This window comes from Orycteropus afer, unplaced genomic scaffold (assembly GCF_000298275.1).
Source record: "Orycteropus afer afer isolate SDZICR_OR568_19922 unplaced genomic scaffold, OryAfe1.0 scaffold00240, whole genome shotgun sequence".
Lineage (NCBI taxonomy): Eukaryota > Metazoa > Chordata > Mammalia > Tubulidentata > Orycteropodidae > Orycteropus > Orycteropus afer.
In genome coordinates, this window is record NW_006921827.1 from 3,946,021 (window position 1) to 3,960,965 (window position 14,945).

The following is a 14,945-nucleotide window of genomic DNA, read 5'->3' on the forward strand; positions in this document are numbered from 1 at the left end:
TAAGGCACTTGACTGCTAACCAGAAGGCTGGCAGTTCAAACCCACCAGCCACTCCTTGGAAGGAAGATGGGGCAATCTATTTCCATAGTGATACTGCCTCCAAAACCCAAGGAAGGGTCGCTATGAGTCAGGACCTACTCGACAGCACATAACAACAGGACATGATGGACCTTGAGACAAAAATAACTAGATGGTGCATAGCTACCAAAGCCAACCACTCAGGAAGGGATCAAAACTGGAGATCCTGGATTAAGTGGAAGGAAAAATGTAGAACAAAATCCAAAAAACACAATAATGACCAGAATTACCAGTTGGATAGAGTCTGGTGGGACCCGTAAGGCTATGGCCCTGGGATACACTTCAGGCCTGGGATAAAACTCATTTCCAAGGGTGAGCTCTCAGCCCAATAATAAATAAGATGTACATGCAGACCAATCAACCCGGGGTGATGCACACACATACTCTACAGAGATACATCCACTGGAGCAATTGGCCGTGTGACACCAGAGGGGCTACATTCACACAGAGGAAAACCAAGGCACACAGGAATGCATAACAACTAATAAGGGGACGTGGGGTGGGGGGTTGGGTTGAGGGTCAGTGGGAAGGGAGAGGAGGAGAGTGGGTTACGGTTGGTGATGGTAATCGGGGAGTGAAACCAAATGTACACAAAATGTTGAATGTAAAATAAATTCTGCTCTGTAAATTTGCACCTAAAACACAATAAAAAAATAAATAAAATTTTCAACAGATGTTGAAAAGAATTATGTTCAATATACAGATTAATTCAGGAAAATAGACTTCTTCACAACAACAAGGCTTCCATTCAAAAGTATAGAAGGTATCTCTATCTGTCTCCTATTGCATAATTTAGCAAGCTTCTATTTAATGATCTTCACAAGAGACCTGACACATTTCTTATGTTTCTTCTAAGTTATTTTATATCATAATTACTTCACATGTAAATGTGTAGAAACAGAGACCTGTGGAAAACATGGGAAAATCTGTAGAACATATTGTGAATTTTCTCTGTATAAAAAAAAGGTATGTCATAAAATAAAAATCAATACCCTATGTTAGTGTGGATTTATACAAACTAAAATACATTCATTATATAACACAACTGCATAGAACAAGCTTGCAGCTTAATTGCCTACTTGCAATGCCAGATGCATCTCCAATCCCCAAAGTTAAGATCTGTTTTATCTGAATTTTCATCTTCATTTGCCTTCTTCAAATTAGTATTGGACCAGAGCTGCAAACAGCTGGAACCAGTTAAAAGGCGACTGCCTAGAACAAAAAAATTAAAAAAATAATTAGCTATTAATTATTTAGGTAATTAACAATTACATGAAGTTATGTTATACATTCATACAGTTTCATATAAATTATAAAGATAATACAACTTCTTAAAAAAGTCAAATAAAAAAATACTTGGGAGAAGACAGAATGCTTCATTTTCATTTTGTTGAAGTAGCAGCTTGAGAAAGAAGTGAAGAGCTCTTATTCTTTCTCAATCAAGAGTTAATGAGCATCTTCTTTGTAGAAAAATAAGCAGTTGTACCAGGTACTGTGCTCGGCACCGGGGCTACAATGAAAATAATACACTGCTCTTTTTTATGACCAGTCTACATTCCAGTAGGGAGCAAGAAATAAAAATGTTGTAATTCAATGTGAAAATATTACAGACATAAAATATGTGTGCGTAAAATCTTACAGAAGCACACCAAAGCAAAGAAACCAACCCACTGCCGTAGAGTCAATTCCAACTCATAGAGACTCTGTAAGACAGATCAGATCTGCCCGATAGGGTTTCCCATGGGAAAGGCTGTAAATCTTTACAGAAGCAGACTGCCTCATCTTTCTCCCCTAGAGCAGCTGGTGAGTTCAAACTGTGGACCTTTTTGTTAGCAGCCGAATCCTTTAACCACTGCACCACCACAGCTCCTTACAAAAGCACAAAGGAGGTAGAGGTTATGTATAACTACAATAAAAACATCAGGGAAAGTGATGGGATGCAACCTGGTCCTTAGTAGAAGAATAAGCAGTTTAGACAGGCATTTTAGAGACAGGATCTAATAGAAGGAAAGGCATAAGGGCATGTGAGTTCATATATTTTCCCAAGAATGCCTAATGATTTGGTGTAATTATGGAATAAGGTAAATAATAAGGCTGGAAGGAAAAACTAAGGTTAGAAAAATGTTGCACTCAGATTGTGAAGATTCTGAAGTTCAAAAGAGTTTGAGATTTATGTTATAGGAAGTTGAGAGTTAAAAGTTATTAAGTAGGGGGATTACATAAAGGATCTCAATTAGGAAGTCAACAGGTGAATCTGATAATGTCTGTGACCCTCCCTCCTTTGAATTTATATGAAAAAGTTTTAGGTGTACATATAGTATGTGCATCGTTCTAGAGAGAGAAACCATAGCCCTTCTCATGTTCCCAAAGACTCCAGTATACAATGAAAGTTAAAGATCCTTTTTAGAAAATAACTCTAGAGGTAGATGAGATTGGTGAAGACACAAATGAGAGGAAAAGTGATTTATAATAATATAGATGGAAAATCAGGAGGATCTGAAGTATCAAAGCAGGAGCAAGGATTTGAAAACCACTTCAAAAAGTAGAACTGGCAAGGCTAGGCACTACTAAAAAAAACAGAAACAAGAGGTTTTAAGGTCAGATCCCAACTTTATGACTTGTTAATTGAGTTATGCTATCAACCAAAGAATATATAGAAGCAGCAGCAATTTTGGCAAAAAAAAGGCTGTGTAATAGTTAAGGTTGTGTGTCAACTTGGCTGGGCCTGGTTGAGTGGTTAGGCAGCTGAATGTAGTTATTCCCCATGGTGAGACTGCCAATCAACTCCATGGTGGAATCTACCACAAGCAGCTGAGTAGCTGCTTTAAAGACGTGGTCTGGTTCCCCTATATAAGCAGCAGCTTTGGGAATGGTCTCTAGTTTATGGCACATTTGAACCTTGCATGTAGCCATATCATTGTTCAGCAGCCTGCCAGGCTCTGCCAACCTTGGGTCTTTCAATGGACTTGAATTAATGGCCTGCCATATGGTTTCTTAACATCGGGACTGTACTTTTTTGTCAATCCTGGGCTTGGCAGCCTCAGCAGCCAGCAACTGCCTGAGTGAAGAAAAGCCTCTAGCTTCAGTAGGTCGGGAGCAGGAGGTGGAGCTGAAGCCCAAGGTTGAGGGGTTTTCACCCAGCCCCTAGAGCCTGGCACTTTAAAATCAGACTTAAAGCCTCCAAACTGTAAGAGAATAAACTCTTGTTTGTTCAAGCCATCCCCTTTGTGATATTTTCTGTTAGAGTGGCACAGAAGTAGCCAAAGCAAGCTGGCAATACATAAGCATTCACTTCTGCAAATAAGGACTATGGATCTGTGTGTCTATGGAATGACTACTTTCTTATTTCAAAAAGAAGGTGGGTCTGTGGCAAAACCTAACATCAGGAATCCCTGTGTCCAAATCCCAAGTAAGCCACCTAAATAGCCATGTTTATTTGATCTAGTTAGGCAACTTCTGAGGTTTAAGTTTCTCATCCGTAAAAACAGGGATTTGTATAGAGTTGTAAAGATTAGCTAAAATATGTTTTGGGAGCTCTGGTAGTGTAGTGCCTAAGGGACTTGACTGCTAACCAGAAGGGTGGCAGTTCAAACCCACCAGCCACTCCTCGGAGGGAAGGTCAGGCAATCTACTTCCATAGTGATACTGCCTCGGAAACCCAAGGAAAGGTTGCTATGAGTAGGGTCCGACTTGATGGCACATAACAACAATAACAACAACAAAATATGTTTAAGCATCTAGCACAGGCCACGTACTTAGTAGAAACTCAATAAATAGTAGAAACTAGGTGGAAGGTCTTATACATAAAAAATAAAGTACTAATATTGCAGTCCATTTAGATATGGTTACCACTCCATTGGTGAATTTACCAAAGGACACAAACTTTCTTTTAACATAAACTGAAAATAAAATTAAAGTATGTATGAACTTAATATAAAATATAAAAATAATTAATCCTAAAATTGGACAATAAAATGGGTACAGTACTATACGTTATGCTGATTTCAAACCACAAATGAATGGACAAATAAAATGTGGCACATCTGTATGATGGAATATTATTCAGTCATAAAGAGAAATTAACTTCTGTGCTATGACATGGAAAAATCTTGAAAACATTATGCTGACTGAAATAAATCAGACACAAAGGGTTAAATACTGCATGACCCCACTTTAAACTCATAGAGAGAAAAGTTTATTAATAGTTAACAGGGGCACAGGGAGCTCTGGTGGCATAAAGCCTAAGGCATTTGACTGCTAACCAGAAGGCTGGAGGGTCAAACCCACCAGCCACTCCTCGGAAGAAAGACTGGGCAATCTACTTCCGTAGAGATCCTGCCTCGGAAACCCAAGGAAGGGTCGCTGAGTCAGATCCAACTTGATGGCAGTTAGTTTTTTGTTTTTTTTACCAGGGGCACAGGAGAGGTAGACAGAGGAGAGTTACTACTTAAGAGGTACTAAGTTTCTGTCTGTTGTTGTTAGGTGCCACTGAGTCGATTCCAACTCACAGCAATCCAGTATGACAGAGTAGTATGTTAAAACCAAACCCAACCCACTGCCACTGAGTCAATTCCGATTCACAGTGATCCTACAGGACAAAGAACTGCTCTATAGTGTTTCCAAGGCTGTAAATCTTTACAGAAGCAGACTGCTTCATCTTTCTCCCACAGAATGACTGGTGGGTATGAACCATCTACCTTTTGGTTAGCAGTCAAATGCTTTAACCACTAGACTACCAGAGCTCCTTAGTACATTAAAAGCACTGAAACTGTTCTTATTTCTCATTCATACTACTGAGAATACCTCCTCCTCAACGGTCATTGACTCCTGTCCCTCCTGTCTTTAATTTTTCTAACTCACTGCTACCAGACCAATCTTAAAAAAGTATAAATCTTAGCATGTCATTTGCCTCTTCCAATACCTATAATAGTTTTTACAATTAAACAGAATTAAATTCTAAATAATTAGCATGACTTTAAGTCTCATCTCTTCCCCTCTAGACTGACTCCAGACCAAATGAACTAAACCTTACTATAATGTATCTTACATTTTCTTTCTCTGTGTCTTTGCTTATTGTGATAGATTGTTGAAAACTCCCAATAAATCATGTCTCCCCATGTCTGTGCTCCTCTACAATATGACTTTGTCACATCTTTCATTAAGAGATGGAGACAATTTCCTTCACCCTTTGACTATGGGCTAGCCATATGACTTGTTTTGACCATACAATGTGGCAGGAATTCTGGGACTTCTAAGCCAAGGCTTTATGAGATATCGCAACTTCTCCTTTCTTTCTCAGCATCCAGCAACAATGTAAAACAAAAAAAAAAAAAAGTCCAGGCTACCCTGCTAGAGAGGTATGTAAGAGAGGACCTACATAGAGGATAAGCACCATAAGGAGAGGCTACACAGAGGGGAAAAGGCATTCCAGTAGACAGCATGAAGGTTCCAGATACACAAATGTAGTCTTTCTTGGATCTTCTAGGCCCAGACAAGCTACTTCAGCTAATATCACATGGAGCAGGAATGAGTCATTCCCATGAGCCCTGCCTGAAATAATTCCTGACCCATAGAATCTTAAGCAATAAAATGCAATTGATGTTTAAAGCCACTAAGTTTTGGGATGAATAACTGATATAAATACTCATTATCTCTTCTTAGGACTCACTTCTTATTCCCTCCTTCATGCCACCCCATCCTCACTGTTAATATTGCAGTGTATATTTGTCTTCATTTCTAAAAAGGCATGATCTTATTTATTTTTATATTCCCCACAGTTTCTCACATAGCAGAAGTGAAATATATGAGAGTAATGAAAGAAAATGCCGAGGCAAATATTTTATTTAGTAAATCCTACTTGTTTTCTTACCTGTTGGATCCCAAGTTATATTGTGTGCTATCGACTCCAGAAAAAACTGACCAGTTTTCTGCCACTGACTGTATGATTCCTATAATTAAAAAAATAGTTACATATACAAGTATTACTGACATGGTATTACTAACACTATTTATTACATTCATGCTTATTCTTCTTATAATAATACATGCAGTCATTTAAGAACAAAATGGTCAATTCAGTGAAGAAAAATAAGGAATATGTTATGGAGGAGATCAGTGAGAGAATATCTACCTCTAGAGGTCCAAAAGTCTGCCTTTCAGCTAAAAAAAAAAAAAAAAAAAAGCATCTTGGACAACATTATTATTAACACCACACTTGTGAAATTTTAATAATCTGTATTATTATTGTTACGGTCAAAGATTTAATTTTAAATATGTATCTGGAGCTCTGCTATTCCAGACTGACTTTTCTTAAAAATGTTTCATCCCCACTTGGAATATCATGATGATACACAAGAAAATTCAAAATAAGAGATGCAACACTTCCTTAATATTATGTAATTGCCGCATTGAGTCAAAACTGGCTCGACAGCACCAAACAGAAAAATGCCCTTCCATTTGTTAAGGTAATATTTTTCAAACTTTTTTTTTTTGCCTGCAAACCAGTAACAATATGTGTTGCACTGTAACTCAGGACACATATACATATATCACAAACTGATGTAAATTTACCTTTACTACATATAATGCAATCTGACATTTTTTCTTCTATTTTCTTTTTAAATTTAGGTGTGGCATAATAAGTTGATTTTACTACCCACTAACAAGATAAAGACCCATAAATACTCTCCTAATGTAGTAGTTCTCAAAATTTAGCACAACTAACAAAGTCTAAGACATTTATTTAAAACTTAAATTTCCAAGGCCCATGACAAAAGATTCAGATTCAAATCCCAGGATGGGGCACAGAAACATGCATTTTAAACAACAACAACAAAAAAAAGGTGATTTTGACACAGGTGGCCTGCAGAATATGCTTTTAAGAAACATTGTCTTACAGGAATGGCTCTCAATCACAATGTACGTCAAAACCCCTCTGGAACCAAAAATACAAGTGTCTAGGCACAACTCCATGCCTTCAGATTTAGAAATCCATAGAGTAGAGTCAAGACATGAGTAGTGATCCTGAAGTGAAACTCTCAAGCTGCCACCTTAAAGGAATATTCCAGAATGCACAAAGAAAAGTGAGTAATATCTTTTTTATGAGGATCTAAAGCTTCTTTGAGACCATCTTCTGGAATTACAAATTTGTGTATCTTCCAAGTTGAATTTTTCCATTTCTCCCAGTTTTGCCCTTCATTACTGAGTATTGTTTTTATCTTCTCTGCAAAGTTAGTTAATGCCTACTAATAAAACAGCCTCTTCTTGTTAAGTTTTTGACACTGACTATTATATTCCTCATTTTAATTAGTAAAAGAGAAAGTTAGTGTGAAAACTAAATAATACCGACTTCCAGTAAAATGGCATAATAGGCCAACAAGCTACACAAAACCTCTTCAACAAAGGAAAGAGAAACCAATTGACACAGATACAGAAGATAATCCTGGAGACCTGAGCTTTGAAAGGAAAGATACAGAAGTGGATTAAACACCAACCAGTAGAAGAATGTGAATGAAAACAGTGAGTAAGGAGACAAATGGAGCTGCGGACTGTTAGTGGTCCTGATGGCATGGACAGCCTGAATATTTCCAAGTGGCATTGTTGTTGTTGTTATGTGCCGTCGAGTCGGCCCCGACTCATAGTGACCCCTCCTTGGGTTTCCGAGGCAGTATCACTACGAAAGTAGGATTACCCAACCTTCCTTCCGAGGAGTGGCTGATGGATGGGTTTGAACCGCCAGCCGTCTGGTTAGCAGGCAAGTGTCTTAGCCACTATGCTACCAGAGCTCCAAGTGGCATTAGGACCTGAGAATTAACCTGAAAATCAGCCCTGCTCACCAAGGGCTGCATCAAATACTGCACATGTAGCTAACAACTGAAAAGGGAAGCAAAGAAGGCGATAAAACTGAGCTGTGGACCTTCAACTGTCTGGAGGGTAGAGCCATTTAGAATGTTCACAAGCAGTAGCCATGTTGGATATTTAAGGTGAAAGCATTCTCGTTCAGATTCTAGGGACCTAAGAATAGGCTCTGCTTTCCCAAGACAGCATGGACATACAGGAAGCTGATGAATGGAACGGAGACAGGTGGCGAGTGTATAAGTGCTGCCAACTAGCGAATGGAGAAGCACAGTACCCTGCTTACTCAGATATATCCAAACAAAACAAAAGAAAATGAAAATCTTGGATGAGTCACTCCAACATACAATCACCAATTAAATATAAACACAAAAATGTCACAATGTCTCAGAGATGACAGACCATCACAGTCCACATAAAGAAACAGAATAAAGGAGTAGAAATAAGGAACCAGGAACACATCCCTGAGGAATAAGCAGCACTGGAACTCCCTGATAAGGAATTCAAAAGAATTATATATTTAGGTACCTTCAACGGCTTGAGAGACAGATCAAGGAAGACACTGAGAAAACTGAGGAAAATAGATAAAACTTTAGAACAATTTCATAACACAACACAAGAACAAAATGGCAAAATAAATGAAAAATCAGAAATGATACATAATCTACAGACAGCAATCCAAAAGATTAATACTGAATTTTCAGAAATAGATAACACATTGAATGGACAAAGGAATAAAACTGAATCAATGGAAGACAAAATAAATAGACTGAAGAAATATACCTCAATAATTCTGTGACCCAAGGTAGGCGGGCATGGGGATCGGGAGCAGCTTTTTGCTTGGGGGCGGCTCTATTTTAAGGCCGAGGCCCAAGATAGGTGGGAGCACAGGGGTTAGGAACAACCAAGGGAGGCAGACTTATATGTCACTTTGAAGTCCTGTGGTGGCTCATGTGTGCTATGAGGCTGGAGGCTATGCCACCAGGGTTGCAAAATGCCAGCAGAGTTAGGCATGATGGACAGGTTTCAGTGACGCTTTCAGGCTAAGACAGATTCAGAAGGAAGAAGCCATCCACTTCTTAAACAATTCGTCAGTGAAAACTTTATGAACAGCAGTGAAACATGGTCTGACATATTACTGGAAAACTTTATGAATAACCCAGAAACATCGTCCGATTTAGTGCCAGAAGATGAGCCCATCAGGTCAGAATCCACTCAAAATTTGACTGGGGAAGAGCTGACTCCTCAGAGTAGAGGCAACCTTAACGATATGAATAGAGCAAAGCTTTCAGGACCTCCAGTGGCTGATGTGGCATTACTCAAAATGACTGGAAACAGATGCAAACATCCATTAATAATCAAAACATAGAATGTATGAAGTGTGAATCCAGGAAAATTGGAAGTTCTCAAAATTGTAATGAGTGCACAAAGATTGATATGCTAGGCATTAGTGAGCTGAAATAGACTGGTTTTGGCCATTCTGAATCAGATAACTGTATGACCTACTATGCTAAGAATGACAAATTGAAGAGGGATGGTGAGGCATTCATTGTCACAAAGACTGTTTCAAGATCTGTCCTGAAGTACAATGTTGTCAGTAATAGGATAATATTCATACATCTACAAGGAAGACTAGCTAATACTACTACTATTCAAATCTATGCACCAAACACCAAAGCCAAAGATGAGAAAATTAAAGATTTCTATAAACTTCTGCAGTCTGAAATTACCGAACACGCAATCAAGTTGTGTTGATTATCACTGGACTGGAATGCAAAAATTGGAAACAAAGAGGAGTTACTGGCAGTTGGAAAATATGGCATTGGTGATAAAAAATAATGCTGGAGATCACATGATGAAATTTTGCAAGACCAACATCATTACAAATACCTTTTCCTCAACAAAATAAGTGATGGCTATATACATGGACTTCACCAGATAGAAGACACAGGAATCAGACTGACTATATCTGTGCTAAGAGGTGGTGGAGAAGTTCAATATCTTTGGCCAAAACAAGGCCAGGAGCTGACTGTGTAACAGACCATCAACTACTCATATGCACATTCAAGTTGAAGTTGAAGACAATTAAAACAAGTCCACAAAAGCCAAAATATGACCTTGATAATATCTCTCCTGAACTTAAGAGACCATTAAAAGAATAAATTTGATGCACTGAACACAATGACCGAAAACCAGAGGAACTGTGGGGTGACATGAAGAACATAATCCACGAAGAAAGCAAGAGGTCATTAAAAAGGCAAGAAAGGAAGAAAAGACCAAAATAAATGTCAGAACAGACTCTGAAACATGCCCTAGAATGAAAAGTAGGCTTTAGCAAATGGAAGAAATGACAAGATAAAAGAGGTGGACAGAAGATTTCAAAGAGCAGCTCAAGAAGACAAAGCCAATTGTTATAATGAAATGTGCACAGACATGGAGTTAGAAAACCAAAAGTGAAAAACATGCTCAGCATTTCTCAAGCTGAAAGAACTCAAGAAAAAATTTAAGCCTCGAGTTGTAATACTGAAAGATTCTATGAGCAAAATATTGAAGGATGCAGGAAACATCAAAAGAAGATGGAAGGAGCCAAACAATAGACAGGCATAGGAGTTGAACATTTACCTGAGGTAGATACACTCCTTGGAGAGAACAAGCATGGGAGAAAGAAGGTCTGGTTATGCACAGGGAGACAGCTCAGGGGGCAGGAGTGCATGGACGGATAGACACAGGGAAGAAGTAACTATCGGAAGGAAGTAGGAGGGGAGATGTTGCTTTGTGGTAAATTGTGGTCAATGTCATGAGACAAAGTGTATGTGAACTGCTGTATGGAAAGTGTATTTGCTCTGTAAATTTTCACCCAAATCACATTAAAAAAATAGTAATAAAATTAAAAAAAAAAAAAAGAAGATGGAAGGAATACAGAGTCACTGTACAAAAAAGAACTGGTTGATGTTCATCCATTTTAGGAGGCAACATATGATCTAAGAACCAATGGCACTGATGGAAGAAGCTGAAGCTACACTGATGGAACTGGCACACAACAAGGCTCCAAGAATTGACGGAAAACCCACTGAGCTATTTCAACAAAGAGATGTTTCACTGCAGGCACTCACTCAGCTATGCCAAGAGATTTGGAAGACAGCTACCTAGCCAACTGACTGGAAGAGATCCATATGTGTACCCATTCCAAAGAAAGGTGATCCCACAGAATGTAGACATTATCAAACAATATCATTAATATCACATGCAAGTAAAATCTTCCTGAAGATAATTCAAAAACAGTTGCAGCAGTATATTGACAGAGAACTTCCAGAAATGCAAGCTGGATTCAGAAGAAGATATGGAAAAAGGGATATCATTGCTGATGTCAGATGACTCCAAGTTGAAAGCAAAGAACACCAGAAAAATGTCTACTTATGTTTTATTGACTATGCACAAGCATTCGATTGTGTGGATCATAACAAATTATGGATAACATTGAGAAGAATGGGAATTCCAGAACACTTGATTGTACTCATGAGGAACCTATACATAAATCAGGGGGCTGTCGTTCGAACAGAACAAGGGGATCAAAATCAAGAAGGGAATGCGTCAAGGTTGTATCTTTTTGCCATACTTATTCAACTTGTATGATGAGCAAATAATCTGAGAAGCTGGATTATATGAAGAAGAATATGGCATCAGGATTGGAGGAAGACTCATTTCATTGACAACCTATGACACACAGATGACACAACTTTGCTCGCTGAAAGTGAAGATGACTTGTAGCACTTACTGATGAAGATTAAAGACTATAGCCTGCAGTACAGATTACACTTCAATATAAAGAAAACAAAAATCTCACAACTGGTCCAATAAACAGCTTCATGACATATGGAGAAAAGACTGAAGTTGTCAAGGACTTCATATTACTTGATTCTACAATCAACACCAATGGAAGCAGCAGTCAAGACATCAGACGGCATACTGTACTGGGAAAATCTGCCGCAAAAGACCTCTTTCAAGTGCAGAAGAGCAGAGATATCTCCTTGTAGATTAACGTGTGCCTAACCCAAGCCACAGTATTTTTGTGAGAGGAAGACCAAAGAAGAGTTGATGCTTTTCAGTTGTGGTGTTGGAGAAGAATGCTAAGAGTATCATGGTCTGCTAAAAGGACTAACAAATCTGTCCTGGAAAAAGTGCAACTGGAATGCTCCCTGGAAGCCAGAATGGCCGGACTTCGTCTCACCTACTTTGGTCATGCTGTCTACAGGAACCACTCCCTAGAGAAGGATACCACGGTTGGTAAAGCGGAGGGTCAACGAAGAAGGGGAAGGCCCTCGATGAGATGGGCTGACACAGCAGCTGCAACAATGGGCTCAGGTATAGAAAGGATCCTAAGGCTGGCACAGGACCAGGCAGTGTTTCTTTCTGCTGTGCAAAGGGTAGATATGAGTTGGGAATGACTCAATGGTACCTAACTACAAGAACAACAACAACAACAACCACAATACTTCTTTGGAAAGGAATCCATCAGAAAAAAGACTGAAACAAAATGAAGAAAGCCTAAAGTTCATGTGGAATACCAACAAAAGTAATAATATATGTCTAAGCAGAATTCCAGATCAGAAACAGATAAACAAAATCACAGAGAAAACTACTGAAGATTTGTTGGAAGAGAATTTCCCTGTTATGATGAAAGACAAGAATATATTCATTCAAGAAATACAACGAACACCAAATAGCACAAACCCGAAAAGAAAATCATCAAGATATATCATCATAAAACTCACCAAAATCAAAGTAAAAGAAAGAATCCTGAAAGTAGCACAGGAAAAATGAAGTTACCTACAAAGGGCAACCCATAAGACTAAACTCTGATTTCTTGGTAGAAACCATGCACGTAAGAATGCAATGGGATGGGATATATAAAACCCTGAAAGAAAAACATTTCCAACCAAGAATTATACACCTAGCAAAATTGCCCCTCAAATATGACGGTGAAATTAGGACATTTCCAGATAAGCAGAAATTAAAGAAATTTGTTAAAGCCAGACCAACCTTATAAGAGTTGCTAATGGGAGTCCTTTGGACAGAGAACCAACAACAACAAACACCAACCAACCATCAACACACATGATGGCATAACCCAGAAAACAACTGTTTTGGTTACCTAGTGCCACTCTGAGAGGAATATACCACAAATGGGATGTGTTAAACAAACAGGAGTTTATTCTCTTACAGTTTGGGAGGCCAAAAGTTCCAGTTCAAAGTGCCAGGCTCTAGGGGCTGTGTGAAAACCCCTCAGCCTTGGGCTTCAGCTCTGCTTCTTGCTCCTGGCCCACTGAAGCTGGAGGCATCTCTTCACTCAGGCAGCCACTAGCTACTAAGGCTAACAGGCCCAAGGTCGACAAATAAAATGGCACAGTCCCGATGTCACCAAACCATGTGGCAGGCCATTAATTCAAGTCCATTTTAAGTCCCAAGGTTGGCAGAGCATGGCAGGCTGCTGTACAATGACAAGGCTACATGCAGGGTTCAAGTGTGTCAACTAAAGACCATTCCCCAAGGCTTCTGCTTATATACAGGAAGCACACCACATTCCCTAAGGCGCCTCAGATAAATTCCACCATGTCAATTACCAGTCTCATCATGGGGAATACTACATCCAGCTGCCCAGCCACTCAACCAGGCCCAGCCAAGTTGACACACAAACTGAACTACCACACCAACTCAGTTATGGAAGTATCCAAAATAAATAAGCCTACAAAATTGTAAACAGGGAACCAAAGACATCAATTGGCAAATAAGGACAGCTACAAAAACAAAAAGAGGGAAAAAAAACAGTGTAGTTACAGAACTTCTAAATGGTAAGGAAGTAAAGACAACTGCAAGATAGAACAGACTGTTCTAAACTTGAGAAGAAAATTATAAATCACTGGGTAACCTCAAAGAAACATGATAAAACTTCACATCAAAATAAAAAAAGAAGACAAGTACAAGTACTCAGCAAATATTAAATAATAGCAACGAAGGAAGCGATAACTTGATTTATAAACAAAATGACCTCAGCACAGAAATTTATACAGAAGAAATCAGTAACACCATGAAAAAACACATAACAAAATGACTGCAACAAATTCATACTTGTCGATAATTACACTGAATGTGAATGGATTAAATGCACCACTCAAGAGAAGGAGAGTTGTAGAATACATAAGAAACCATAAACCATCAATATGCTGTCTACAAGAGACACATCTTAGAGAGAAACACACAAATAGACTAAAAATCAAAGGTTGGAAAAGATATATCAAGTAAATGGCAACAAAAAAAGAGAAGTAGCAATATTAATTTCTGATAAAGTTGACTTTAAGACAAAAACCACGATAGGAGACAAGAAAGAGCATTATATAATGATTAAAGGATCAATTGAACAAGACATTAATAATAATACATACCTATGCACCCAATGAAACAGCCCCAGAATACATAAATCAGATTTAACAGAATTGAAAAGATGAACAGATGACTCCACACTCACGGTAAGAGACTTTAATACACCACTTTCAATCAAAGATAGAACAACTGGAAAGAAACTCAAGATAGATGCAGAAGAACTAAACAGTACAATTAACCAACTTGACCTTACAGACATTTGCAGAGCACTTCACCCAACAACAGCACAATATACATTCTTTTATAGTACACATGGAACATTCTCCAGGACAGACCATACATTAGGCCATAAAGAAAGCCTTAATAAATTTAAAAACAATGAAATACTGCAAAGCACCTTCTCAGATGACAATGCTATAAAATTAGAAATCAACACCTGGAAAATCAACAGGAAAAGAGGACACACATGGAAACTGAACAACACCCTCACTGAAAATGACTGGGTAGATTGAGTTCCGGCAAGATGGAGGACTATGCAGAAGGATTGCACAGACGCTCTTCAACAAAGAAAAGGGAAACCAATTAACACAGACACAGAAGATAATCTTGGACCCCTGAGCCTTGAAGGGAAGGAT

General features: G+C 38.6%; 1 protein-coding gene across 1 annotated transcript in view; it reads right to left on the reverse strand.

Annotated features, from left to right (window-relative positions):
• DMXL1 (Dmx like 1) overlaps positions 1-14,945 on the reverse strand; it is a 302,187-nt gene that overhangs the window by 208,376 nt on the left and 78,866 nt on the right. Inside the window, exons 4-5 of the mRNA XM_007949162.2 lie at positions 5,948-6,026; positions 1,158-1,290 (exon numbers count right to left, since the gene is read on the reverse strand). Coding sequence (XP_007947353.1) covers positions 1,158-1,290; positions 5,948-6,026 — 212 coding nt within the window. The remainder of the gene's footprint in view (positions 1-1,157; positions 1,291-5,947; positions 6,027-14,945) is intronic.